Source organism: Myotis lucifugus, unplaced genomic scaffold, assembly GCF_000147115.1.
Source record: "Myotis lucifugus unplaced genomic scaffold, Myoluc2.0 scaffold_0, whole genome shotgun sequence".
NCBI lineage: Eukaryota > Metazoa > Chordata > Mammalia > Chiroptera > Vespertilionidae > Myotis > Myotis lucifugus.
The window spans coordinates 38787844-38814055 of NW_005871048.1; the positions used below are offsets into that span (position 1 = coordinate 38787844).

General features: G+C 37.9%; 1 protein-coding gene across 3 annotated transcripts; it reads right to left on the reverse strand.

Moving 5' to 3' along the window:
* On the reverse strand, window positions 1-25796 carry HMGCR (3-hydroxy-3-methylglutaryl-CoA reductase). Of its 3 annotated transcripts, XM_014451613.2 has the most exons (21): window positions 25644-25733; window positions 23462-23539; window positions 20353-20540; window positions 19542-19653; window positions 19161-19248; window positions 18053-18137; window positions 17000-17105; window positions 10563-10669; window positions 10337-10453; window positions 9774-9934; window positions 9412-9659; window positions 9119-9297; window positions 7929-8123; window positions 6877-7035; window positions 6573-6730; window positions 5747-5852; window positions 3837-4007; window positions 3402-3542; window positions 3162-3320; window positions 2620-2774; window positions 1-2230 (listed from the first exon to the last, which is right to left on the reverse strand). In XM_014451613.2, the coding sequence occupies exons 3-21, from the start codon at window positions 20515-20517 to the stop codon at window positions 2176-2178; spliced, it is 2667 nt and encodes an 888-aa protein (XP_014307099.1). In that variant the 5' UTR covers window positions 20518-20540; window positions 23462-23539; window positions 25644-25733; the 3' UTR covers window positions 1-2175. The 3 variants fall into 3 exon arrangements, with proteins under 3 accessions (XP_014307099.1, XP_006081382.1, XP_014307105.1); XM_006081320.3 differs by lacking the exon at window positions 23462-23539 and having other exon boundaries at window positions 25644-25795; XM_014451619.2 differs by lacking the exons at window positions 7929-8123; window positions 23462-23539 and having other exon boundaries at window positions 25644-25796.
* Between the last annotated feature and the right edge of the window lie 416 nt (window positions 25797-26212).

Below are 26212 nucleotides of genomic sequence, written 5' to 3' on the forward strand. Positions count from 1 at the left end.
TATAAGGAAGATAATTTTAATATACATGCAACAGCAGCCCGCCATTAACGCTGCAGAGTTGGAGAATACAATGGAGAACAATGAATGGTCATGACACCTAGCGTGAAATAGGTTACCACCCTGGCCAGACTTTACAAGCTTCCAGGCCTCAGGCTGAGGGTTAATCCAAACAAAAAAGGTTACTGCTTACACAGTATTAACTTCCTTTTCATAATTTACTGGAACTGGAAAAAAGTGTAACAAAATGTATACAATGTAGTAATTGTACAAAACATTAATTTAGCAAGACAATATTGGTTATAGTCACCAAAATGAAGACGCAACGTATTTTTCACTGCCACGTCTATGAAAAGGTCAGAAGCAATTTCAAGTTTACAGACAACTTCCACAACACTGCAGACACAATCATTCAGAGGCTCTCCGCGCTGCCACGGCATTGCTGGAATGTTTCTCAGAGTCCATCTTCTACACAAGCCATCAGCTCTCCAAGACCAACACTTGAAGCATTAGGTGTAATACAAAATAAAGAGTTCTTTATTACTTATACAAAACTTGTACATTAAAAAAATGAAGATCCCACAGCTCTGCTGACCCCCTGAGAAAGCTAAGAGCTTTTATGGGTCCATTTAAGAGCCTGTATGAAGTCACCAACCTCCTGGCCACAGGAACACAGCACTTTCCAGGGCCATTCACACGGCACCTTCCCTTCACTGGCTCTGAAACCTGACTTCCCCTTGCATTAGGCTCCACAAGCATGCCAGGGTTTCCTGGCAACATTAAAGAACACTATTGTCTCTGGCCTAAGCTTAGAGTGTTTTATCAGTATACAAGTTGATTTTTATTTATTTATTGAACACTTTCAATAAATTCCTAGCATGAGGTTCTATTACAACATATGTAGATTTTATACAATTCTTTACAAGAAACTAGATTTTCAGCTAAATAAATTTTTCTTTTAAGAAATTAAAGTTGATGAATGAAATCGTATTTTTCTTTCAAACTTATTTTCCACTCTGAGTTTTGAGAGGGGTCACAGAGTTGTATGTTGTTAAACAGAGTCATCTTTATCTAAGCCAGCGATTTTTAACCGGTGTGCTACAAGAATTTTTAAAACATGCAGTACCTGACTATTTAGTCAGGGGCACTGACCTCTTTTCCCTTAGATTGCCAAATAAAATATTGACAATAGCCAATACAACAACAGCCGTCTCATGTGAACAAATCATAATTATACCTTTTTTGGGGTCAGATCTGCAAGAGAAGTATTTTTTGGTGTGTCATTGAATTTTAGCAATTAGTTTATGTGTGCCATGAAATGAAGAAGGTTGAAAATCACTAGTCTAAGCAAAATTAAGAGCTCTGGTATCTTTAATAAAGAGCACAAAATTCTGTTTCTTAAAGCCTTATGTTCAAAGATATGTTATAGCCAATCTAGACAAACATTTACATTTTGACAAGAGATCTCTCTGAGCAAATAGCCTGCAGAGGTATAAATGCAGTGATTTGTTTTCTTGATTGAGAACTATTTAGCACTGCTTAGCACATGATTCTGTAGTTGGGGAATAAGAGTAATATTCCCTTGAAGAAAGCAGGTCATCTTCTGAAGAATCATGTTGGCTACCCCAAAAGAAATCAAAATAGACCAGCACCAAATGAAGTATTAGTTTACAAAAAATAAACTTAGCTCTTATTTCTTAAAGTTCTACAACCCAGGCTTAATAAATTAACTATGAAATCAGGAGTTTTGTCAGCTACAGTGTAATTTAAAAACCCATTTTCAACCCTTGGTGGTGGGGGGTTTTGGGGGGAAGGGCCAATCTCACACCATGAACTCCATGAATTTCATCAAAAGAAAACACTTTTTTCCAGCGTGTGCTCTCTTTCAGAAGTGAGCTGCTGATGACCATCTGTGACGCTTTCAAGCATAATATCCATGTAGAGATCTTCCCAAAGAACACAGCATGGAAAGCACTAAGCTGTCTTCAGAGCTGAGGAAGCTGCATGGGAAGGACCTCAGACCTTTCTGAAAGAGCCAAACACCAAGCAGCCGTCTCACCGATCACATCTATTCATCCTCAACAAGACACTGCATTGAGCTTTTTAATTCACAGATTTTATGTTAGTCCATTAGAACCCAACACCCGTATTTCAGTTCAGAACCGTCAGGCTATTTATTCAAGCGGCCTGCTTGGTGCAAGTTCCTTGGAGGTCCTGTAAATTTATCTTTGACCTATGGGAAAAAAGACAGAGATATACAAAATATCAAGAATGCAGAATTTTAAGTTAGAAATATTGTAGCTGAGTACTAGGTTTTTATTATTTATTTATTTTTAAATCCTCATCTGAGAATATGTTTATTGATTTTAGAGAGAGGGGAGGGGAGAGGGAAAGAAAGAGAGAAACATCGATTGGTTGCCTCCTGACCAGGGATTGAACCCACATTTGGGAATGTGCCCTGACCGGGAATTGAACCCATGACCCTTCAGTGCACAGGACGATGCTCCAACTAACTGAGCCACTAATGATGTTCCAACTAACTAGCCATGGCTGAATACCAGGTTTTTCTAATGCATATTTTGAGTACAAGGAAAACATGTTAAATAAATCTTTAAGTCTTACCTGTTGTGAATCATGTGACTTTTGACAAGATGTCCTGCTGCCAATGCTGCCATCAGTGATAATTCCCCAGCCATTACTGTACCACACACGATTCTGGCAAGCTGCCGGGCATTTTCCCCGGGATTGTCTTTGCATGCTCCTTGAACACCTAGCATCTGCAGTCAGAGAGAGAGAAACAGCAGGACTCACCCTTCAAGTCATGGCAACAATTTCCTACTCAATCAACTAAATAAGGGCAACGACAATGGCAGCAGAATCGAACTAGACTCCACTAAACTTCCAAGATTTACAATGTATACACCATAGTTAACATACATCCACCGCCTGGCTGGCAGTGTACTTACTCAGGGTACATGAACATTTATTTGCCTCTTAATCTACTTTCTCTATTTAAGCATATGCCTGAACATATACGTACTTGGACTAGGCTGCTGGAAAACAAAAGAATGAAAAGACCAACTAAAATATAGAGGTGAGTCATATGCAGTGTCAGGTAGAAACACAGAATCTCAGTGAGAATTAGACTTGAGGTCACTTCATACCTGCAAACAGGCTTGCTGTGGGAGCAGATTGGTCCCACCACCCACAGTTCCTATTTCTATAGATGGCATGGTACAACTGATATACAAATCTTCATTTGTGGGACCACTTGCTTCCATTAAAGTAATGCAGTTTGAACTACCAACATTCTGTGCTGCATCCTGGGGGGGGAAAAAAAGGAAAAGTATAAACTTCTCTCACTGAGAACTAAAGAGAAAAGCAGTGGCGGCTGGAGCCCTCACCTGCCCACAGGCAATGTAGATGGCAGTGACAATGTTGGCCGCATGGGCATTGTACCCTCCGATGCTCCCGGCCATGGCGGAGCCCACCAGATTCTTATTAATATTGACGTCAATCATAGCTTCCGTAGTAGTCTTCAACACCTAGAAAACAGAGTTGTGCACATTTTACATCTCCCCCACAAGATTCAGGGGTGTGTCCCCATATCTATCTTTCTGTGCCCCCAGAAAACAAGGAAGTTCAGATGGGGCCCCATTCAAGCCCTGTCCTCAATAAAAAGAGTAACAGCTCCTGTGAATGCCATGGACAGATGGGCAAGATATGATAAAACAGTCATCTTTAACGAAAACATACCCCCATATATTAAACTTAGAATGTTACCATTCCTTTCTCCAATTTTTATATAAAACTAATAGAACATTTATCCAATCACTCACTTCTCTGACAACCTTGGCTGGAATGACAGCTTCACAAACAACAGACTTTCCTCTCCCCTCTATCCAGTTTATAGCAGCAGGTTTCTTGTCAGTACAATAGTTACCACTAACTGCCAGGACCTGCATTTCAGGGAAATACTCATGGAGTTTCGAAAGTGCTTTCTCTGTACCCTATTAACAATAACAAAACAAACAAACAAAGAAAAATTACATTAAAGTGCAGTTACTTACAGATCAGAGGCTTTATTTGTATCTGGTACTAATACTAAGTACAGTAACTAATAATCTTAACTTCTAATACAATAACTATAAAGAAACTGAGCACAAAAGTAATTTCTCAATCAGCTATAGATTCCTAATGGTTCTTTCTAGGTATGAAAACAAACTTCTTTGTAGTGACTGATAATTAGAATGTAGATGAGAATATTAAAAAATACTCAATGAGAATATAATACTCATATTCATGTCACTGGGGAGGAAGTTACCCAACCCATGATCAATGTTTAATAAATTCCTTCTTATGGTTGTTAAATTGTTACTAAAAGCCCAGTTTACTAAACCTGGAAGGAGAGGTCAGACATTAAATCTTGTTGTAAATGGAAAGTTGATGGAATTTATATTACACGAAATATAAATAAGACTTCTAATGATTTCCAATTAAGTGAAATTAATGCAGTTAACTCACACCTCAATAACCTAAAACATATTTGTGGGAAATTAAAAAAAATGGTTTTTAATTGTGCTAAAATACATATAACACAGAATTTACCACCGTAACTAATTTCAAGTTTACAGTTTAATTGTTTTAAGTATATCCAATTGTTGTACAACCAATCTCCAGAACTCTTTTTATCTTACCCATTAAATAACTCCCATTCCCCTTTCTCCTCAGCCCTTGGCAATCGCCATCCTACTTTCCATCTTTATGAATTTACCAGTCTACCTCCTACATGGGAAGCATACAGACTTATTTTCTGTAACCGGAGCATTTCAATTAGCAGGGAACTTCACAGTTCATGCATACCTAGCACGTCAGAATTTCCTTTCTCCTTAGGGTAAATAAGATTCCATTGCATATGTACACCACATTTAGTTTATGCATTCATCCATCAATGGAGACTTGGGCTGCTTCAACCCTTTTGCCATTGTGAATAATGCTGCCATAAACCAGGGTGTACAATTATCTCTTTGAGACCTTCCTTTGAATTCTTTTGAATAAATACCCAGAAGTGGAATTGCTAGATCATAGTAATTATATTTTTAATTGTTTTAGGAACCTCTGTATACTGTTTATTGGCAATTTTTAAAGGGTATGCATTTAGTCACTGTCCATTCTCTTTCCAAATAGTACTTACAAACAAGTAAACCAAAAAATAAATTTTACTAACTTAACTAACTTTAACATGTTACATTTGTGTCTGGTAAATTACAAATACCAGTAGAATAAAATGTAAGCCATACACAAGCTTCTTATAGGAGATAATTAAAATAAATGGACTATGTACATGAGCTTGGCCTCTTAAACACAAGACTTAAAGTCTCCAGAAGAGGTCAACTTTCAAGGTTTATAAGACAAAGTTTTAAAGTGCTAACTCCTAGACTGCCCATGCCCTCTAAATAGACCCAGAATGTGTATAATGCCAAATCTAAATTAAATATATCAAATACAAACAAACACCACCAATCAATAAATGTCTGATTTACATAATGAGTTACATGAATCAGTATTTACTTTTCAATAAAAATCTGTCAATCAATTAACTCTTTGAGTAAGTAGCACATGTATGTGGTATAATATTCAAAGTACAGGAGGGCATTACATAGACAGCGAGGCTGGCCCCACTTCTGTCTCTGAGCTCCCCTTTGCTGGGACACTCCTGCAAGTTCTGTTCTAGTCGACCCATGCTCACCTTTGAAATCATGTTCATCCCCATGGCATCACCTGACCTGGACTGGAAACGAATGTAAAGGTTACGCCCAGCCACACTCATATGAAGTTTCTGTAGACGTGCAAACCTGTCAACAAAAGAAGCAAGTTTTTTTTTAAGAAGTTGGAAGTTATCTTAAAAATCTAGTTTTGTTGGTTCATTTTATTTGTAAGAGAAACCCCATGGAGATTACTTATTAATGTATTTTCTTCTTTAAACATTATATTAGAATACTGTTATCAACTCTCTCATTCTTATATGCTGCAAGAAGGGAGGGCTATAGACAATCGTTTCATCATAGATAAACTTTAAAAGTCCAAACAAAAACAAACATATAAGCTTGAACTATAGCAAGGTTATCATTTGTACTGTTTATGCTTCATTATAAATTTAATTTTCTGTATTCAAAGTAAATCTACTATACTAATATTTACTTCTATCCTGCTTCCAAAATCATGTTCTCAGGCAATTTTGCCTACTTGCAAGGCTAAGTCAAAGCTCTTGTAGGGCAAATAACAGTCTGATCGAAGTGAGCGTTATAAAATCAACACACAAACTTACCAGCTCACACTATAGTTTTCTAAGTTACCTCTATAGAGGTATTCATTAGGATTAACATTCTGCTCCCCTACCCCAAACCAAGCATTAATATTATTAATGTTGAATGAATGAATTTAAGGTAGATATTTTAGATCATTTTAAGCTGGCAATATGCTAACAATTACGTTTAGTGATCAAAGAAGATGGTACTGCTTCTGAAATGAACATAAATGCACTTACACACACACACACACACACACACACACACCTGCTGGTGCTGTCGAATGCTTCCTTCATCACTGTGAACCCTTCCGGTGTCTCAAGCCAGGCTTTCACTTCTGCAGAGTCAGTAGCACGGGGCAGACGCACCACTGGGCCACGCGTCATCCCATCTGCAAGGATGCGGCTGCTGGCACCCCCACCAAGCTATGCAGAGTATGTTACAGAAGCACATGTTAATTCTGAAAACACTTCTGCTTATCCCAAAAGGTGTCCCTTATTGTCCCCAATCTCTTCCCATCACCTGCCTAGAGTGTAGCCTAAAACAGGCAAATATATAAATGCCAACTTACGCCTATTGCTCTGCAGCCTCTATTAGTGCTGGCCACAAGACAACCTTCTGTTGTTGCCATTGGAACCTGAAATTCTTTTCCATCCAAGCACAGGGGTCCCGCCACTCCAACAGGGATGGGCATATATCCAATAACATTCTCACAACAAGCTCCCATCACCTAAAAGGTAAAGTCAGACACCTAGTGAAAATCTGTATTGCAAATATAACACTCTTGTCATTAATAACTTTCTTCACTTAACCCTTTAGTGTAATTTTCAACAAAATTTTATTTACTCTTTAAAAAGTCTTTAAGAGCCCTAGCCAGTTTGGCTCACTGGATAGAGCATCGGCCTGGGGACTGAAGAGTCCCAGGTTCGATTCTGGTTGTGGGCATGCACCTTGGTTGCAGGCACATCCCCAGTAGGGGGTGTGCAGGAGGCAGCTGATCGATGCTTCTCTCTGATCGATGTTTCTAACTCTCTATCCCTCTCCCTTCCTCTCTGTAAAAAAATCAATAAAATATATTTAAAAAGAAAATCTCAGCTCTGATTTATATATAAATAAATAAATTAATAAATTAATAAATAAATAGTCTTTAAGATACTAAAATATTTGAGTAATGACTATAAAACAGGAAGAATATTTTTAATTTCTATGACCTATATCATAAGCAGAATACAAAATTACAGTAAACTTACTAAAAAAGGAAAATATTTTATAAAAACTATGTAAATATAAAAGACTAGTCAAGAACAAAATTAGCCCTAGCTGGTTTGGCCCAGTGGATAGAGCGTCAGTCTGTGGACTGCTGGGTTCCAGGTTCGATTCTGGTCAAGGGCACAAGCCTGGGTTGCGGGCCTGGTACCCAGTAGCAGACTGCAAGAGGCAGCCAATCAATGATTCTCTCTCATCATTGATGTTTCTCTCTTTCCCTCTCCCTTCCTCTCTGAAATCAATAAAGATATATATATATATATATATATATATGAACAAAACTAAAAAGCTAAAGACTAAAGCTATAAAACTAAAAAGTTACAAAGCAAACCTTCTCAAATCAAGAAAGTAACATACCAAGGAGTAATTATAGTCCCTGTAAGGTAGATACTGGAGAGAAGAAGGCTCTGGAAGTTTTTTGGAAAGCAACTGTCGGCGAATAGATACACCTCGTTCATGGTTTTCCATCAGAGTTTCCAATTTGTAAGCTGGGATATGCTTAGCATTGACTAACTGGATGATCTCAGCATCACTAAGGAATTTTGCACCTTTCTAAAGAAATGAAAAAATAAAAACGGGAAGGAGTTGAGGGAGAGTGATGACAAAAGACTGAAGAACTGCACTTCATATTATTCATACTAAATAAACCATTTAATGCAAATAATACTCTCAATAGAACTAACACAAGAGGAGAACCTAAAGGACTATGGAATTCTAAAGATAATTTAGGAACAAATAGGATTATCAAAATGAAAGACAATTCTCCATAAAAATGTGACAAACAAATGTAAGACCAAAACACTAAATTTAGCAAAGAAGGTCCACAGGGAAAATATCCATAATTTAAAAATTCTGACACTTACCCTATAGGTTTTGCTAACCCTAAATACAGGAAGACAGCTGAGATATTGATATGCATGTTAATAGGAATGGGAAAGGAAAGTGGTAAAGAAAACAAACATAACTCTATTCTCACTCATTCGTACATAAATTAATGAACCAGATGAAGCAGGTATGTCTAGAACACAATATCCCACTAAAGCATGAGTGGACTCATATGGTCATGTAGGTGGGAACCGTGTTAAAATCTCAGAAAGGAAAATAAACTTCCTCATGAGCAACAAGCTTACTTTAAAAACAAAAAGTTTTCTTCTATTTTTGAGGCTCATTTCTATGTTAAACCTTTTCTAGGCCTCACCACACATATGAGAATACAATAATCACAGCAGTAATAAAGTAGAAAGACTGCTGACTCTTAGGCCAGTAAATCTTGAACCCGTGAACCCAATTTTACCATTTCCTAGGTGTATTACTTTGGGGAATACTTAAACCTCCTGGAGCCTCAGCTTGCTCATCAAAAAAATGGGGATAATTCCACTAATCTCACAGGCTGTGGGGCATAAATAAGATCAATACCTGCAAACCATGCAACGAGTGCCTAGAACTTAGTAGGTACTTAGTCGCTATAACTTCCTTCCTTCCTTTACTAAAAAAACTCCTTTTCTTAAGGCAAATATCAAGCTTTGAGTTTATTTTATTTTCCTCACCTCTGCATTCCCAAGTATCTGTAGACATTCTTCATTAGGCCGAGGCTCCTTAGGAAGTTCGATTTCAGGTTCCTGTGTCCTTAATTCCGGTGAAGTATTGAGCAAGGAGGAATTACCAACCACAAATGTAGCTCTGTGTGAGGTGTCAGTTTCCGCCAGTAAGGGTTTTATAACCTCAACTGTTCAAGAGATCAAAAGAAAATTCACTACACCGAACCTAAGTTTTAAAACTGACTCAACTTCTTGACAAATCAGCATTTTAAGAATAGAAAATGAAGAGACTAAGAAATTACCGTTTCTTTCTTTGTTTGTCCTTGTCTCCTCCTGCACTGCATGGCATTTCTGGTTATTTCTGACCACTATAGGGTCACGTCTACAGCAATCATCTGGCACTTTCTTTTGGGTCACTACAGGAGATGTGATGGGGTTTTTCAATGAAAGTGTAGATTCTGTCTCTGCTTGTTCAAAGAAGATATACTTGACAGCCAGAAGGAGAGCTAAACTTAGGGTAATAACTTGTTCAATATCCATGCTGATCATTCTAAATAAAAGAAAGCAAATTAAATTACTCAAAAATATAAAGGCATAACCTAAACTTTCAGAAGCATAGAGTACCAAGATTAATATACAACAAAGTAGGTCTCAGGGAACTTACTTAGAGAGATAAAATTGCCAGAGGGAAACACTTGGTTCAATTCTCTTGGACACATTTTCATCCAATCCTAAAGAAACTTTAGAATTTTCTGCCGTACTGTTTTGAGGAGAAGGATCAGCTATCCAGCGACTGTGAGCATGAACAAGAACCAAGCCTAGAGACTGAAATAAAGTTTTTAAAAAATTATGTATCTTCTATATATCAATAAAACCTAAGCTTCTCATCCTTAGCAATTGAATAACAAGATATACTATCTTTCTTGGCCTCCCGGTACAGGAATGAAAAGCCCCAAGCTTGCTACATGACTAAAGTATTGGCCTCACTGAACTACTGAACACATTCCAAAGAACAGGTTTTCAGTGAGAGATAAGTGGGGAAACTTGAAAAATCTGTTTAGGGGAGACACTAAGAAAGACCAGGAGCCTCTGAGAAACAAGTTAAGAAAAGGGAAGAGGAAAATCAGAGAAAGCCAAAAATTATAGGATGACAAAGAAAAATAGAACTGAAAAGCAGAGTATGACATTGGAACAGAAGATAGTGAAGGAAGAAAGCGATGTAATTACCATAATCATCTTAACCCTCTGAGTAACAGGATTCGGTTTATTTTCTTCTTCTTCTAAAACTCGGGCAAAATGGCTGAGCTGCCAAATTGGACGACCCTCGCGGCTTTCCCGAGAAAGCTACAAAGTAAGTCAGTGTTACATTAGAAGGTATTAATTTTATTTAGATGAAGTGATACAATGAGAAGTATTACTCGTCTATTAATGTTGTAGTAAGAACTGCAATTACCTCTAAAACCAAGGAAACGCAAGCTGGAAAGAAAGTCATGAACACGAAGTAGTTGGCAAGAACTGACATGCAGCCAAAGCAGCACATAATTTCAAGTTGACGTACCCCTGGAAAGAGAAAAATTAAATGTATAATTAATGAAGTATGTGCATTTCTGATGCTGTATACATCACAAGGACTCTTCCCATAGTTAGACAAATATATGAAAATGTTAGTATGTTATCTCCTTGTTATCTACTGGAAAAAGAATTAGGAACTCAGAGGTGATGCCAGGCCTGAGAGCACAGAGGAATTAACTGTCTTCTCCCATGTCCCCAAAATCACAACGCCAGGCATTATGGGAGCATTTAATATACAGTTGAAATCTCCTTTTTAAAAATACTGTTTTGAAATAAGGATATCTAATGGAGCAAACCCTTCAGTTTTATATTACTGATCCAATTCTACTTGTTAACATAAAAGCAATTTACCTGTAGACCAAAGACTTTTGTTTTTTTAAATATATTTTATTGATTTTCTACAGAGAGGAAGGGAGAAGGATAGAGAGTTAGAAACATCGATGAGAGAGAAACATCGATCAGCTGCCTCCTACACACCTCCTACTGGGGATGTGCCTGCAACCAAGGTACATGCCCTTGACCGGAATCGAACCTGGGACTCTTCAGTCAGAAGGCTGACGCTCTATCCACTGAGCCAAACCGGTTAGGGCCCAAAGACTTTTTTTAAATGTAAAACATGCTGCTGCCAGTTAAGTGATTCCTGACATAGTATCATAATAAATATATTTTTTTCATAGTAAGTATTTTATGTGTACTACTGAACTCTCATTTCAATCTAGCCTCTGTAGTACCTATTGATGTTCTTATAATTTTGGTTAATTTTATTGCTCTGTTTGAAAAATGATATGATGCCAAAAGGTAACTCAAAATGTTTAAGATATTATTTAGTAATCTTCTCAAATAGAAGGTAACAAAATTATAGAGCTGGAAAAGATTTTATATAATCAAATCCTACTCCCTCACTTTTCAAATACAAAACATCACTCATATTAAATATAAAAATGTTTTAAAATATAAATTTAAAAATTCCCGTTTCCTACAAAAATTGCCGACAAATATAATACAAAAACCTCAGTTTTATTTTATTTTCTGAATTGCAATAAATCATGACTAAATAATAAAACAAGAGCATATATTGTATTTAAAAAAAATCTATAGCAATTACTCCCAAATATGGAAATTAAAGAGAATACAAAATGGCAATAACAAAAGGATTATGAATAACCTGTTTTAAATAACAGTCAAATTTAATCTTTTCAAACCCAAGACCATGAAAACTATACTTCACCAATGCTTTTTACATCTTGGCGATCTCCTATTTCCCTCTGTACAACAGTAACTACTGCTGTTGCCATAGGTTCTCCAGGCATTGCTACCATACAAAGAGCACTTATCTATATATTCCAGAAAGCAAAGACTTTTTCCTTTTTAATGGCTTTCTAAAGGGTTATTTCCTAACCCTACAGATTAATGTGTTAAACCTGTCCTTTTCCTTATTGTTATTATTTTTTCCTTTAGCCAAATCTCTGATTATTATACCATATTTGTATAGCTGTAAATGTCTCCTGACTGGCTTCTCCAACTATAAATCTAATCACTTCTTTTGTCCACTTCTCTGACCTATTGTGACAAAACTCACAACCGTACTTGCCACATTAGTTTCCACTGCTTTCCATATAAGTTTCAAATGATTAATCCTTGGTTTCATGGCCTACTACTAGCTCCTGGCTGATCCTCTTCATCTTTTTATATACTTTTGCTTGAATAAAATCAAAGGTATGTTTTCACCTAATCAAACACATTTTTCTTGATTGTGGTGGTGGTTAAATGACTATATATTTGTCAAAAACTCAGAACTTTAACCAAAAAAATTTTAAAGAAGGTACATTTTTTAAAAATATCCTCTTTGCAAAATAAAATTTGTTGAATGACAGATTAAATAACTGAACAAAATTGACCCTTCAGAAAGTTTTAAGAAACATCATATTTTTAGAATAAAATGAGGAAGATTAAAAATGGCGGCAGAGTAGGAGGATGCTACACAGACATGCTCCCAGGAACAAGCTGGAATTACAACTGAAATATGGAAAGGCTTCCTGAATAATCAATGGAAAACTCACAGGAGAGAACCCTGATACCCAAGGACCGAAGGTGGCGACTGCATAGAGCCTGGTAGGAGGGGTGGAGGCGCGAAGGGCTGGCTGGGCACCCACAGATGGCAACTGAAGTCTCGAAGAGATATCTCAGCCGTGGGGGGTGCCACTGAGAACTCCGGGATCTAATCCTGAAGCTGGGCTCCCCAGCAGAAAGCACCAAACTGAGGAGGGTACCAACATAACATGTAGCTGTGAAAAGCAGTGGGGTGCTGTCTGCCAGGGAGTGGCAACAAAGTTCAGGCACCCTCCTAAAGGACCAACACACAAAAATTCCCTGTGGAGCCATCCACCTTGTGCTCTGGCAGAGGGAGGGTGAAGTGGACTGGAGCTGTGAGAGCAGAACCCAGGACTGGGGAGTCGGGGTTAGAGCTCAGAAGGCAGACACTGGGCTGGGTCATTCCCTCACACAGCGGAGGACATCTTTCCCACATAGACATCTGCCTTGGGGCCACTTAAGAGATTAAAATAACAATTAGCCTCCAGGCAGAAGCAACTGCCCCAACCCTGTTGGAAAAAACTCTCACCACACCTGAGGACAATTGCCTAGGGGCAAATCAAGTCAAATCCCATTAATCTGGCCCTGACCAGTTTGGCTCAGTGGACTCAAGGGTCCCAGGTTCGATTCCGGTCAAGGGCATGTACCTTGGTTGCGGGCACATCCCTAGTGGGGAGTGTGCAGGAAGCAGCTGATCGATGTTTCTGACTCTCTATCCTTCTCCCTTCCTCTCTGTAAAAAATCAATAAAATATATTTTTTAAAAATCCCATTAATCAGTAGGCAGAGGCAGTCTCTGAAGGCTTTGAGTCTTAGCCTGATCCAATTAGTCAGAGACAGCCTTTAACACTGTTCTGCACTAGAGATTGAGAGGTATAGAGGATCTACCTAAAACAGGCACAAACCCAAGCAGACAACCAAAATAAGGAAACAAAGAAACAACCTCCAAGTGAAAGAACTAGCGAATTCTCCAGAAGAGATAAATGAAGCAGAGATAAGAAATTTATCTGAAACAGAGTTCAGAGTAATAATGTTAAAAATGCTCAACAGTATGAAAAAAGATATAGTAACTATGAAAAAAGAACAGTTTGAGATAAAGAATGACATTGCACAAATAAAGAACACACTGGAAGGAATACACAGATTAGGGGAAGCTGAGGATCAAATCAGTAAGTTGGAAGACAGAGTTGAAAATATCACTTAATTAGAGAACCAAAAAGAAAAAAAAAAACTATTAAAAAACCGTAGGACAGCTTAAGGGAGCTGTGGGACAATGTGAAATGTAACAATAATAGAATAGCAGGTGTGCCAGAAGAGGCAGAAAGGGAGAAAGGAATAGTGAAGGTGTTTGAAGAAATAACGGCAGAAAACTTCCCTAACCAGGTAAAGGAAAAAGTCACACAAGTTCAGGAGGAACAGAGAACCCCAAAAGAGAAGAACCCAAACAGGCCCATGCCCAGACACATCATAATTAAAATGCCAAAAATTAAAGACAAAGAGAGACTCTTAAAGGCAGCAAGAGAAAAGAAAACTGTTACCTACAAAGGAGTTCCCATAAGGCTGACACCTGATTTCTCATCAGAAACTCTACAGGCCAGAGGGAATGGCATGAAGTACTCAAGGTAAAGGAAAGCTAGGATCTGAAACCAAGATTACTATATCCAGCAAGGCTATCATTCAAAATAGACGGTCAAATAAAGAGCTTCCTAGACAAAAAAAGGCTAAAGGAGTTCACCACGACCAAGCCAGCATTACAAGAAATGCTGAAGGGATTGCTGAGAAGAAACAAAGAGAGAAACCTAGCCATACAGAATTAAATGGCTATAAATAAGTATCTCTCAATAATAACCCTAAATGTAAATGGATCAAATGCTCCAATCAAAAGGTGTAGGGTAGCTGGATGGATACAAAAACATGACCCAACTATATGCTGCCTACAAGAGACCCATCTCAAAACAACAGACACACACAGGATGAAGATGAAGGGATGGAAAAAAGTTTTCCATCAAATGGAAAAGAAAAAAAAAAGCTGGAGTAGCAATACATCTGACAAAATAGACTTTAAAAGCATCATGCTAAGCGAAATAACCCAGACGGAGAAAGATAAATATCATACGATCTCACTTATTTGTGGAATATAATGAACAACAATGAACTGATAAACAAAAATAGAGCCAAAGGGGAAAAAATATTCTAGAATATAATAGAATCCTGTTATTTGCAGAATTTTAATATTTCCTACAACTTTTGTGATATCATACTATGTTAGTAAAGTTTTGGTAATATTATTATACTTAAAATCCTTTTATTCTTGAAATATTGATGTTTATTGCATGTAATATTATATGTAAGATCATTTTTCTTAAATAATTAGTGTTTATTGCATGTAACATCATATTTAAAATCATTTTTGAGATATTAATGTTTATTGCATGTAACATTATATTTAAGATCGTTTTCCTTGAAATAAAAAACTAAAAAAAAGGAAACATATTCTTTTTATTTATTTTTATTTTTTAAAAATATATTTTATTGATTTTTTTACAGAGAAGAAGGGAGAGGGATAGAGAGTTAGAAACATTGATGAGAGAGATCGATCAGCTGCCTCCTACACACCCCCCAGTGGGGATGTGCCCGCAACCAAGGTACATGCCCTTGACCGGAATCGAACCTGGGACCCTTGAGTCCGCAGGCCAACGCTCTATCCATTGAGCCAAACCGGTTCGGCAAAACATTATATTTTTTATACACTACCTAGTGAAGAGACCTCAACTAATAACAACAACTAACTATTCTTAATTAATTTAGCCCTAGCTGGTTTGGCTCACTGGATAGAGCGTGGGACTGCCAACTGAAGGGTCCCAGGTTCGATTCCGGTCAAGGGCATGTACATTGGTTGCGGGCACATCCCCAGTAGGGGGTGTGCAGGAGGCAGCTGATCGATGCTTCTCTCTCATCGATGTTTCTAACTCTCTATCCCTCTCCCTTCCTCTCTGTAAAAAATCAATAAAATATATTTTTAAAAAAAAACAACTTAATTTGCTCTGGCTGGTGTGGCACGATGGTTGGAGCCTCAGACTGTACACCGAAGGGTCACGGGGTCAATTTCTGGTCAAGTGCTTGTACCTGGGTTTCTCCCTAGCTTCGGTCGGAGTGTGTGAGGCAACAGATGGATGTGTTTCTCTCACATCGATGTTTCTCTCCTTTCTCTCTCTCTCTCCTCTCTCCCCTTTTCCCCTCCCTCCCACTCTCTCTTAAAAGCAATGGGAAAAAAATCCTCAGGTGAGGATTAACAAAAAAACAACAACTTAGATAATTTATTTCTGAAAGAATGAAGCCCCTTATTAAGGGCACTAAGGTATTAGAAAATATACGGTAACAGGAGTTAACTACATCTGGCCTACATGAGAAAATTATTCAATGATTTAGAAAACCTCCACAACAGCACGATATATTCATTCTGGCAAAATTCCAAGCCAGACCATAATTTTTGTCCTTTATAACAGAGTCCTGTGTTTGATATTTAACATCTAATTCTCTCCTCTCCAACTAGATATACTACATACTGTTTGACTAAATCTTCTTACCATCCTATTAGGAGAATCTAACCTCTAACCAACTCCCAACTTAAAAAAATATATTTTTTAATTTGATTGATTTTAGAGGGAAATGAAGGGAGAAAGAAACATCAATTTGTTGTTCCACTTGTTTATATATTCATTGGTTGCTTCTTCCATGTACCGTGACCGGAGATCAAACCCGTAACACCTTGGCATACCAGGAAGACGCTCTAACCAACTGAGCTACCTGGCCAGGGCCGACAACTCCTGACTCTTATACTATCTCTACATGACAGTAATACATAAGGAACCAAGTCACTAATTTAGTATAGGCAACAGCAGGGTCTGGAAGGTGCTTTCCAGAAAAGCCTTCGAATACAAACAAAGCAAAGAATAAAAGCACCACAGACAAAGTCATGGAAAGGAAGGTTCACTGAAAAAGATGGCAAGAGTGAAAAATAAATCAGTAACCTGCTACTAAGTTTATATTAAAACTAACAGACAGAGAGGTCAAATATACCCACATACTCACACAATCAAAAATTTTAAGAGTGTTATCAGACTTTTAAAAGTCAGGATTTAATAATAACCCAATGCAATCTAAGATGTTCTTTTTTCCCTCTTTATTAAAAACTTACTTTGAACTATATTAAAAATTGCTTACAAACCTGACATGGTACCAACTCCAATCACAAGACATTCTACAAGAGCATCAAGGGTGAACGTAGGGCCTAAAATTGCCATTCCACGAGCAATATTTTCCCTTACTTCATCCTAAAACAAAGACCAAACACATCGATGAGGGTAAGGCCCAAAACAACTTAAAAAATGTTAGGGAGCATGCTAGGGCTTCCACTGAAATCTAACTTATTTGCAAAGAATAAAATATACAATATGATATAACTAATAGGCATTCTAAATGCAAAGTACACTAATAGTACAGTGGACTAAAAACAAACAAAAAACATATACAGTGCCCTGCTTTCCCTTTCCACTGAATAAGATATTTCTTGCAAAGATTCCTGTGAAGTCGTGCATTAATCCTGCCATTTAAATCTCATATAATTAAATTTTACAACATTTTATATTTTGGCTACCATTGACAGAAGTTCTTAGTTGCAAAATTTTGGAGACCATGTTAGTATTATAAAATCTAAATCATATCCTTGGCTCAAAAGATCATAACTATTCCTCAAATTATAAAATCAAGGCAGAAATACATGTTTTGTTTTTTTTTTTAGTACATGCTATTTTATACTCAGATACTCTAATGAAAGATTGTTAAAATGTTAGGTTCTTTAAAGTGACTAATGAACACCAAGAGAAAACTTTAGGTGGGAAATAATGCTAGTTTTCAAAAGAGTTAGAAATAAATCTACTGAGACTCTCTTCCATGGTCCTATCCTGTGTTTTATTAGGTACGTACTCTTACTTATCCAAAAATCCAAAATATAACTTTAATTTCTGAAACCTTCAAAAAGGAAAACGGGGAAGATTCCAAATTCCAGAAGCTATGGAATTATAATTGAGTTGTTAGATAAATGGGAAAATTCCTAGGCCACTTAAGAAGACCAGTCTTAGGACTTGATAATTGAACTTACAATTGTAGGCAATTCCTAAATCTTAGACTATGAAGAAACTCTATTAACCCTTCTTATTAATGTAAACAAACTAAAAAAAAAAGGAATACTATTAACATCTGTGTCATAAATAATACTTACCTGTGAGTTGGAACTGAGAGCAAACTTTGCTAGTGCACTTGCTCTGGAAAGGTCAATCAGAAGTAGGAAAAAGGGCAAAGCTTCACTGGAAAAAAAAAACAACACACAAGATAATGAGGTGCATTTAACAGAGGGAAAAATATGGCTTAAAAAATTCTTTCTAAAACAAAACTTTTCCCCCCTTACATTGTATGATCTTATGTGTACTTTTTTTGCAAAACAAAAAGTATATACCCTATATTCCTTTGACAAAGCTAAACATTTTAGTTATTCAAAACATTTGTTAAAAGTGTAAATATATTTATTCAGAAATACCTTTTGCTAATTTTATACCAAACAGCATCTTTAGTAAACAATGTCGCCTTGATTTAGCATGGGGGGGTGGGGGAAGAAGAATATAATTTTCTTTCATTTATCATGACTTGTGGGAGGATAAACTAAACAACCATACTGGAGAGTAAATTTGCAAAACATAGCACTCAAAAGTACTTAAAATTTACACAGCCACTATCGCATTCCTAAGAATGTATCCTAAGAAAATGACCATGAATATAAACAAAAATTTAGCTTCAAAGACATTCAACAGTGTTTTTATTAATAAAAAAATTAAATAACCTAACAATCCAGCCATACAAGGTTAAGTAAATAAACTACAATGTATTTATACAGAGGAATATTAGACAGCCACTACAAATAATTTAGTTTAGTATTAAGGAAATGCAAAGATGTTGATAAACGATTTAGTAGGCATAAGTTATAAAGCAGTATATATAGATTAGAGGCCCGATGCATAAAATTCTTGCGAGGGGCTCAGCCCTCGCAGCCCCTGCTTCATCCAGAAGGTCGTTAGGCTGTCTGGTCTAATTAGCATATTACACTTTTATTATTATAGATGATCTCAGAAGTTTTCTTTAAGTATTAAAAAAGTGGCAAAGGATATATACCAAAATGTTAACAAGTTTTAAAAATAGCTAAAAGATTGCATGAAAACTTTCCTTGTATTTTCTAAAACTTCTGAAAATTTATATTACAACTTTAAGTTCTTACTATATTTTGAAAAAATATAAAAATGTTTTGAAAAAAGTGTATTTATGCTTTAAATACTTACTTCAAGCCTGTCAATTCTTTATCTAAGAAATGGATGACAACTGTACTGAATACAAAACTTGAGAAAATTGTGAAGAGGCCAGCAATACCTAAAATGACAAAATTGAACAAACTGAAAAATTTCATCCTTTATTACACACATAAAAAAAATACAGACTTATCAATATTCTGAAAGAATTATTATTTTCTCCAAATTATTAAGGTCTTAAATACTAGAAAGTCTAACTCCCAATAAAAAGAAAGTAAATTATTAAAATTAATGTGTGCTTGCAGCACACATTAAGCAATACATACATTTCCATACACATGATTTGACCAGGTGTATTTCCACAGCAAAAAAATCTGATGGCACACAAGGAAGTTAAATGTATGAAATGATTACCCAAAATATATTTTGATCCAAGTTGACGTAAATTCTGAAACTGGAAGTAAATATACAGGATTGCTATGCATCGTGTTATTGTCAGAATTATAATGTCACTGCTCAAAACATCCTATTGGGAGAGACAAAAAAAAAAAAAAATCACAATAGCTATAGCTTTTAAAATAAGCACTCAAAAATAAGAATTTTTATTTTGTATGCATCATATTATGATAAAATATCATTCGTTTACATATTATGATAATATAAGTATAGGCACAGTACAAGTCAAATAAAAATATTAAATATGCGAATCAAAAATTAAATCTGCCCCAACTGGTTTGGCTCAGTGGGATAGAGCGTAGGCTTGGTCCGATTCTGGTCAAGGGCATGTACCTGGGTTGGGGGCACATCCCCAGTGGGAGATGTGCAGGAGGCGGCTGATCGATGTTTCTCTCTCATCGATGTTTCTAACTCTCTCTCTCTCTCTCTTCCTCTCTGTAAAAAATCAATAAAATATATTTTAAAAAAAATTAAATCCAATTTTTAAACAATCCACTGTTTAAGCCAAACACTCATTGTTAGTCAGTTATAAAAGCTGTATTTCTCAAGTAGAGTCAATTACACCCATTTGTGTAGAGAAAGGCAAAAGAAGAGTGTGTCAAATACATTTTCATACTACATAAGTAAATGAAAATTTGAGGTTAAGTTCATAAATACTAAAATATTTTACTCAATTTTTTGATTATATGGTCTCTAAAAGAAGATAAGATACTCTTTAGAAGTTGAAAGTGTAATTTTCTTGAGCCAATATTGAATTAATTTCACAAACCTCTTCAAACTTTGGACACTCATAATTCCAACCACAGATCTTATCGTTGCCAGTAAACATGTTCATGGACATCATACAGATGGTCAGTGTCACTGTTCCCACTATGACTTCCCAGGGATGGGAGGCCACAAAGAGGCCATGCATTCGGAAAAGTCTTGACAACATTGTAGCTACAGAATACTTGGATCCTGAAAGGAATATCAAGTATGAATAATTAGTATACAGCTGACTGTATTTTTAGGAAAAAAAAATGTTATAAACCCTGCTATTGTATGCACAGTATCTTATACATTTGAATAACACTATTTGATAGTGCTCCTTATAATTTTGGAAAATAGTTATAAAAACCAAAATAAGATCACTGTTATTACTTCTTTACTCACAACACTTATATCCTCTATTATTCACTAGCAACTAACTTAAGAACAGCTATTTCTTATAATTGTATGAATTCAGGCATTTAAGGTCAAAACAAATAAATATCTCAGCCCTTGATATTATCTGAGCCAAGGAGAGCAATAAAGCAGAAAACAAAAGTGAGAAACAACTATTCATATTAATTTTCTAATTATCCTAATGTAAAATGCATATAAGCACACTCTTCATTCTCCACATTCTGGTTATGCAAAAGGTAAAAATACCAAAGAATCTACTCCTTGAGTGTCCTGTAAATGATCTTAGTTTAAAGCCCCTAAAGAAAGGGGCCCATTACACTTTAACATTCCATCCAATATATATATTGGATGTCACTATATATATAATGTCACTAGCCAAATGATGTTTAGCTTCCTAATGTTGTCATTACCAGAGAAAAGTCTTTTCCCAAACCAAACTTTTATAGCTAATCAAAATGCTACATTACTGAAAGAAGAGGATGGCTGACCAAAGTATGTGTCTATAGCATTCAAAAATTCCCCACAGAACATATAGGTAATTTTGATCTACCACTACTATGATTAAACTTCCCCATGTTTGCTGGCTAAATAATAACAATTTTGATATTCTGATTTAAAAAACAAAAAACTAATACAGTCATTGAACTCTAATATAGGAACTTGCAAGTCTTACTTTTTACTCTAAAATTAATGCTTATGATACAGAATATTGACTACTCATAAAAATCCATTAAAATTAAGATTTAAAATGTAAGCTGATTGACACTAGCAAAAATTCAAATGAATCTCACATTTATGGTGATAACTAAGAAAATGATTCATTCATTGAAGACAGAAAATAAAAAGGCAAAAAATTAAGGTAAAGAAAGCATCCTATATAATAAAAGGGTAATATGTAATTGACCCTAACAACAGAACAACTGGGAATGACTGGTCACTATGACACACACTGACCACCAGGGGGCAGACACTCAATGCAGGAGATGCCCCCTGGTGGTCAGTGCGCTCCCACAGGGGGAGCTTTGCTCAGCCACAAGCCAGGCTGACGGCACAGTAGTGGTGGCGGGAGCCTCTCCCGCCTCCTCAGCAACGCTAAGGATGTCCGACTGCAGCTTACACCTGCTCCCCGCTGGCAAGTGGACATCCCCCGAGGGCTCCCGGGCTGCCAGAGGGATGTCTGTCTGCCAGCTTAGGCCCACTCCCCCGGGGAGCAGTCTTAAGCCAGCAGGTGGACATCCCCCGAGGGGTCCCAGACTGCAAGAGGGCACAGGCTGGGCTAACAGACGCCCCCAAGTGCACAAATTTTTGTGCACTGGGCCTCTAGTTAATATATATAAAGGGACCAAATCTATCTAAAGAGAGCAAAGCAAACATCTCTCACTGCATTCCTCTATATTCTTTACATAGAAACCATACGTGGTTTTCTAAGTACAAGTCACTGGATCAATTAAATTAAGAAATCAATTTTGAGTCAGAAAAAAAAACATTTTTAAAATAAAATAAAATAGAAAAAAAATAGCTCTGGGAAAGAAATATAGTACGGGTAGGCATTACTACTCGAAACTTTCTGTTTCATGAAACTATACATACATGACTATGTACTGGCTTCTAACATTACATGTATTTTGTACTGTGGATCTCCATTTTAAAAAGCTGGCAGTCACTAAGATATATAAATGTGTCATGCATCTGCCTGTGTTTATTCATGTTTTTCAACCTTCTCCCCTTTCATTTTATCCTTAGCACTTGTACTCATACATAGCAGTTGCTCAACAAATATCTGCTTAATTAAAAATAAATTCTTAAACTGCAGTAGCATCTATTTTATTGACACATCTTGAAACAGACATAAAGATTACTTTTTTTAAGTCACTAAGATCTGAACATAATCCCCCACCATTCTCAGCCCCCAGTCAAAAGGCTGAATGCAGAGTATTCAGGGAATATATTACAGGGAGATGAGGTGGAGAATGAGGCTACATTTTATATTCTATTGTGGAAAATGAACAATAACATAAATACTTTCTATTAAATTAGCAGGGAGCTGGCCTTAAGGTATTGGAGATTATTAATCATATCTTAGATTTGAACCCTACTTTATAACAACCAAAAGTCTCACAAGAGACTTAGTATTTCATGATGGTCTTCTATCACATAACTTCTTTCTTATATTAAAAAACAAAACAAAAACACACCTGCAAAGCAATCTAAAAAATCAAGGGGAGTCAAAACCAGGTTAAAATGATTTGTAACACTTCCTCTCCCAAAACCCTTCAATTTCGGTTAATCCCTATCAAGTCAACATATCCTTCACTATTAAAAAGTTAATTCAGTTGAATTAAAATCTAAGCCACTAGCAAGAAGGGACCCCAATTTGATCACAAATCAGTTTAGCATTATTAACCTATAATTATATATTCGGCACATTATATTTTCCCTCAAAAAGATTTCATGGTAGCACTGTCAATTCTGTGACATTTCTTTCCTGGGTGTAAAGTCATCTTTGCAACATTCAGGAAAAGAATTACACATGATCCCTTAAACCATACCTAAACACAGAGAACCTGACCTATTTGGAAATACAAACTGAGTAATGGAATATACAAAGGTGTGTCAAAAGTAACCATAACTGTAAACTCATTTCTCATGAGCACCCTCCCCATTTCTCTGTGATTATGCAAAGCATTTAAATGCCATGGAATCCAATCTTACACCTTCATCAGCAGTTGCAAGTGGCACCAGCAGGCTACAGGTCGGCTCATGCAAATTCAATAGGCAGTATTTATGCCATGCTGCAATAAAAATAAAATTTACTTTAAACATCAAGTTAAACAGGCAATGTATGCCTTGCTTATTCGGACTGAAGTGTGATACAAACATTTCACAAGGTTTTTCAAAAGAGTGGATAATTTAAATTCAATGGAATCCTCAAGCTCTACTCCAGTATGCTACCGAAACCACCTACCATGGCCAACTGCAGAAAAGGATGCTTTGGCATCCTCATTCCTTCCTCCCCCTCAGCACTCCACCTGTGCTACACATTCCAGTATTTGATTATACACTAGCTTACACTGCTCTCAAATTAATTGCTGTGTATGTTGCTTCTTTGAAGTTAAGTAGTACTTCGTCTTATTCTCAGCCATTTTTAGTTCCAACAGGATCTAGCATTCAACCTAGTATCCTAGGGAAAAAATAATTTCCTGCACTGGAAATCAGGAAGCATGGATTCCACACTCAATTCTAGTATATGCTACATGCTTCTAAGTCACATCTTTTTATTCACTTATAAAGCTAGAGCTCCACAGTTTTGACAACGTATTAAGTGGAACTATATGAAACTGCTATTTTTGTAGGTAAAAAAGTCAAATTTCAAATATCAGCAATTTCATATGGATCAACCTAAAAGGATATTGATATGCAGCGTGGGGCAAAAGTAGGTTTACAGTTGTGAATCTGTGGAACAGAGCTTATTATTATATTTTTATTAATTATTGTGTTATTTTCCCATACGAACAACAGTAAACCTACTTTTGACCCATCCTGTATACCTGATTATCCGTGGACTATAAACTGGATCATACAAGAATAAAAAGAGCGCACACATCCACACACACACTTTCTCTTGAAATGCTCGTGCCACACGCTGAGTTTTCATGTTAATGGTGTAACCTTTGCACAATTTTTTTTAAACCTTCGTGTTACTAGTTCCCATTTCCCCTCAATGGCAAGCTTATCATAAATCTTGAAAAGACACTACAACCAAGCAGGTCCTTGAAGTCCAATCTATCCATCCCCAATGTACACTCCAGGCCTTTGCTAGACCGCCTCTAAATCATACAGTGTCTTTCACTGCATGGAGTGAAAAACAAATTCACGAGCAAACAAAAAATACATTTTCTACATCGGAAGATGCTGACATTATGCACGACTATTTAGCATGGCCTGGAAGCAATGTTTCCTATAACTTTTCAGCACCAAACCTGAGAAGGCATGTCCTCCAGCCCTGGACTAGTTCAATCCACCATATAAGATGGAGTACACAGCAACCTTCTCCTACCGCAGAAATCTAACTGTTCGATATTTGAACCTCCAAGGTAGGTTTTTCCTAATTAAAGCCCAATATAATTCCGCAAAACCCAAAGGTTTGGACTAAAGGACATCGGCAATAAGGAGTCTACGCCCCTTACATACATACATACATACATACATAAAATAAGAATAAGAAAGAAAAGAAGAATCCTTTAAGTCCTTGGGTTCCGCATCTTCAACCCGTCTCTCCTGGCAATAAGCGAACACATCTCTGCAGACCCACAGTTTTTTCCCGGCCCGTAGTTGGCGCCGGGAAAATGAAGCCACATCACTGAGGAAGGTGCTGACGAACAGCACCGCCTGGGCGTGGGCACCGGCACCGGATGGACCTTCCAGCGCGCACTCGGCGAGCTGCGGGCCGGGCCGCCCCCCAGCCCCCAGCATTTCTCGAATCGAGGGGCCTCCCAGGTCACCCTCCGGGCACCCTTTCATCTCAATGATCGAGACGGCGCAGCCAGCACCGCCTAGATCAAGCAGGGCCGGCAAACGCTGGTCCGCCCCGCCGACCGCCGACCGCCGCCCTCCGCTCAGGCCCAGCCTGGCTCCCGGGCTCCCCCGGCAGAGGTGTCGGGCCGCGGCCGGCCGCGCCTCAAGGACATCTAATCCAAGTCCCCGAGGGACAGGGGCTGGCCCCCCGGAAAGCCACCCCCGCAGCTTCGTCTGGTCCACAGGAGATGCCACCTGCCCCTTCCCAAGGCCTGGCGGAGCTCGAAAACGGCCACCAACACGGCCCGAATGCCACCCCCGGGCCACCGCTCCCCCGCTCCCCGCCGTCCCGATCCCCTCCGCGGCCACCGCCCGCCTCACCTCCTGATCTCACTAGAGGTCACCGAACCCCGCGGCCGGCGCTCCGCCTGTCTCCAGTCAACGGAGACGGGGAGCGGAAGGAACCTTCAGCTTACGCACGCTCGGAGCCAGCCGAGCCCGCGGCCAATGAGAAAGGATCGTCCGATCGGCCAGCCAATCATCTGGGGGCGGCTCGGCCTGGTGGCGCTGCGTCACGAACGGTCGCCTTAACAACCGCCCACAGCTCTCACCCTTGGCGAGAACGGGCACCGCACCACCTCTCACCATGGCTCGGCCAACCAATAGCGAGTCGCGTTCCAGCACTCGAGCTTGCCCATTGGTCAGCGGGCCCTGGGGGCGCAAACCTCGAAGCTGCCTTGGCGAAGACGGGTGGAGTGAGTGTTCTACGACCCCGGAGCTGACCTGTGTCACCTGCCATGAGCGCACTGGGAGAAGTGGAGCGGGAAGCTAGATGCAAGCCAGGCTGAGGATCTAAAGCTCAATCATTTAGAGGAGAGAGATGGGGGAAGTGGAGGTGGCCCTGAAAAGGGGGATATAAAAAGGGGAAGATGGCAGCGAGGTGCAACCCA

Coding starts and splice junctions, on each gene's coding strand:
- HMGCR (XM_006081320.3), bottom strand. CDS start 20,517: ATGTTGTCAAGACTTTTCCGAATGCATGGCCTCTTTGTGGCCTCCCAT. Junction 19,249..19,541: donor TGGATCAAAATATATTTTGG/GTAATCATTTCA, acceptor TTGTCATTTTAG/GTATTGCTGGCCTCTTCACA. Junction 3,321..3,401: donor TCTACATTGCCTGTGGGCAG/GTGAGGGCTCCA, acceptor TTCCCCCCCCAG/GATGCAGCACAGAATGTTGG.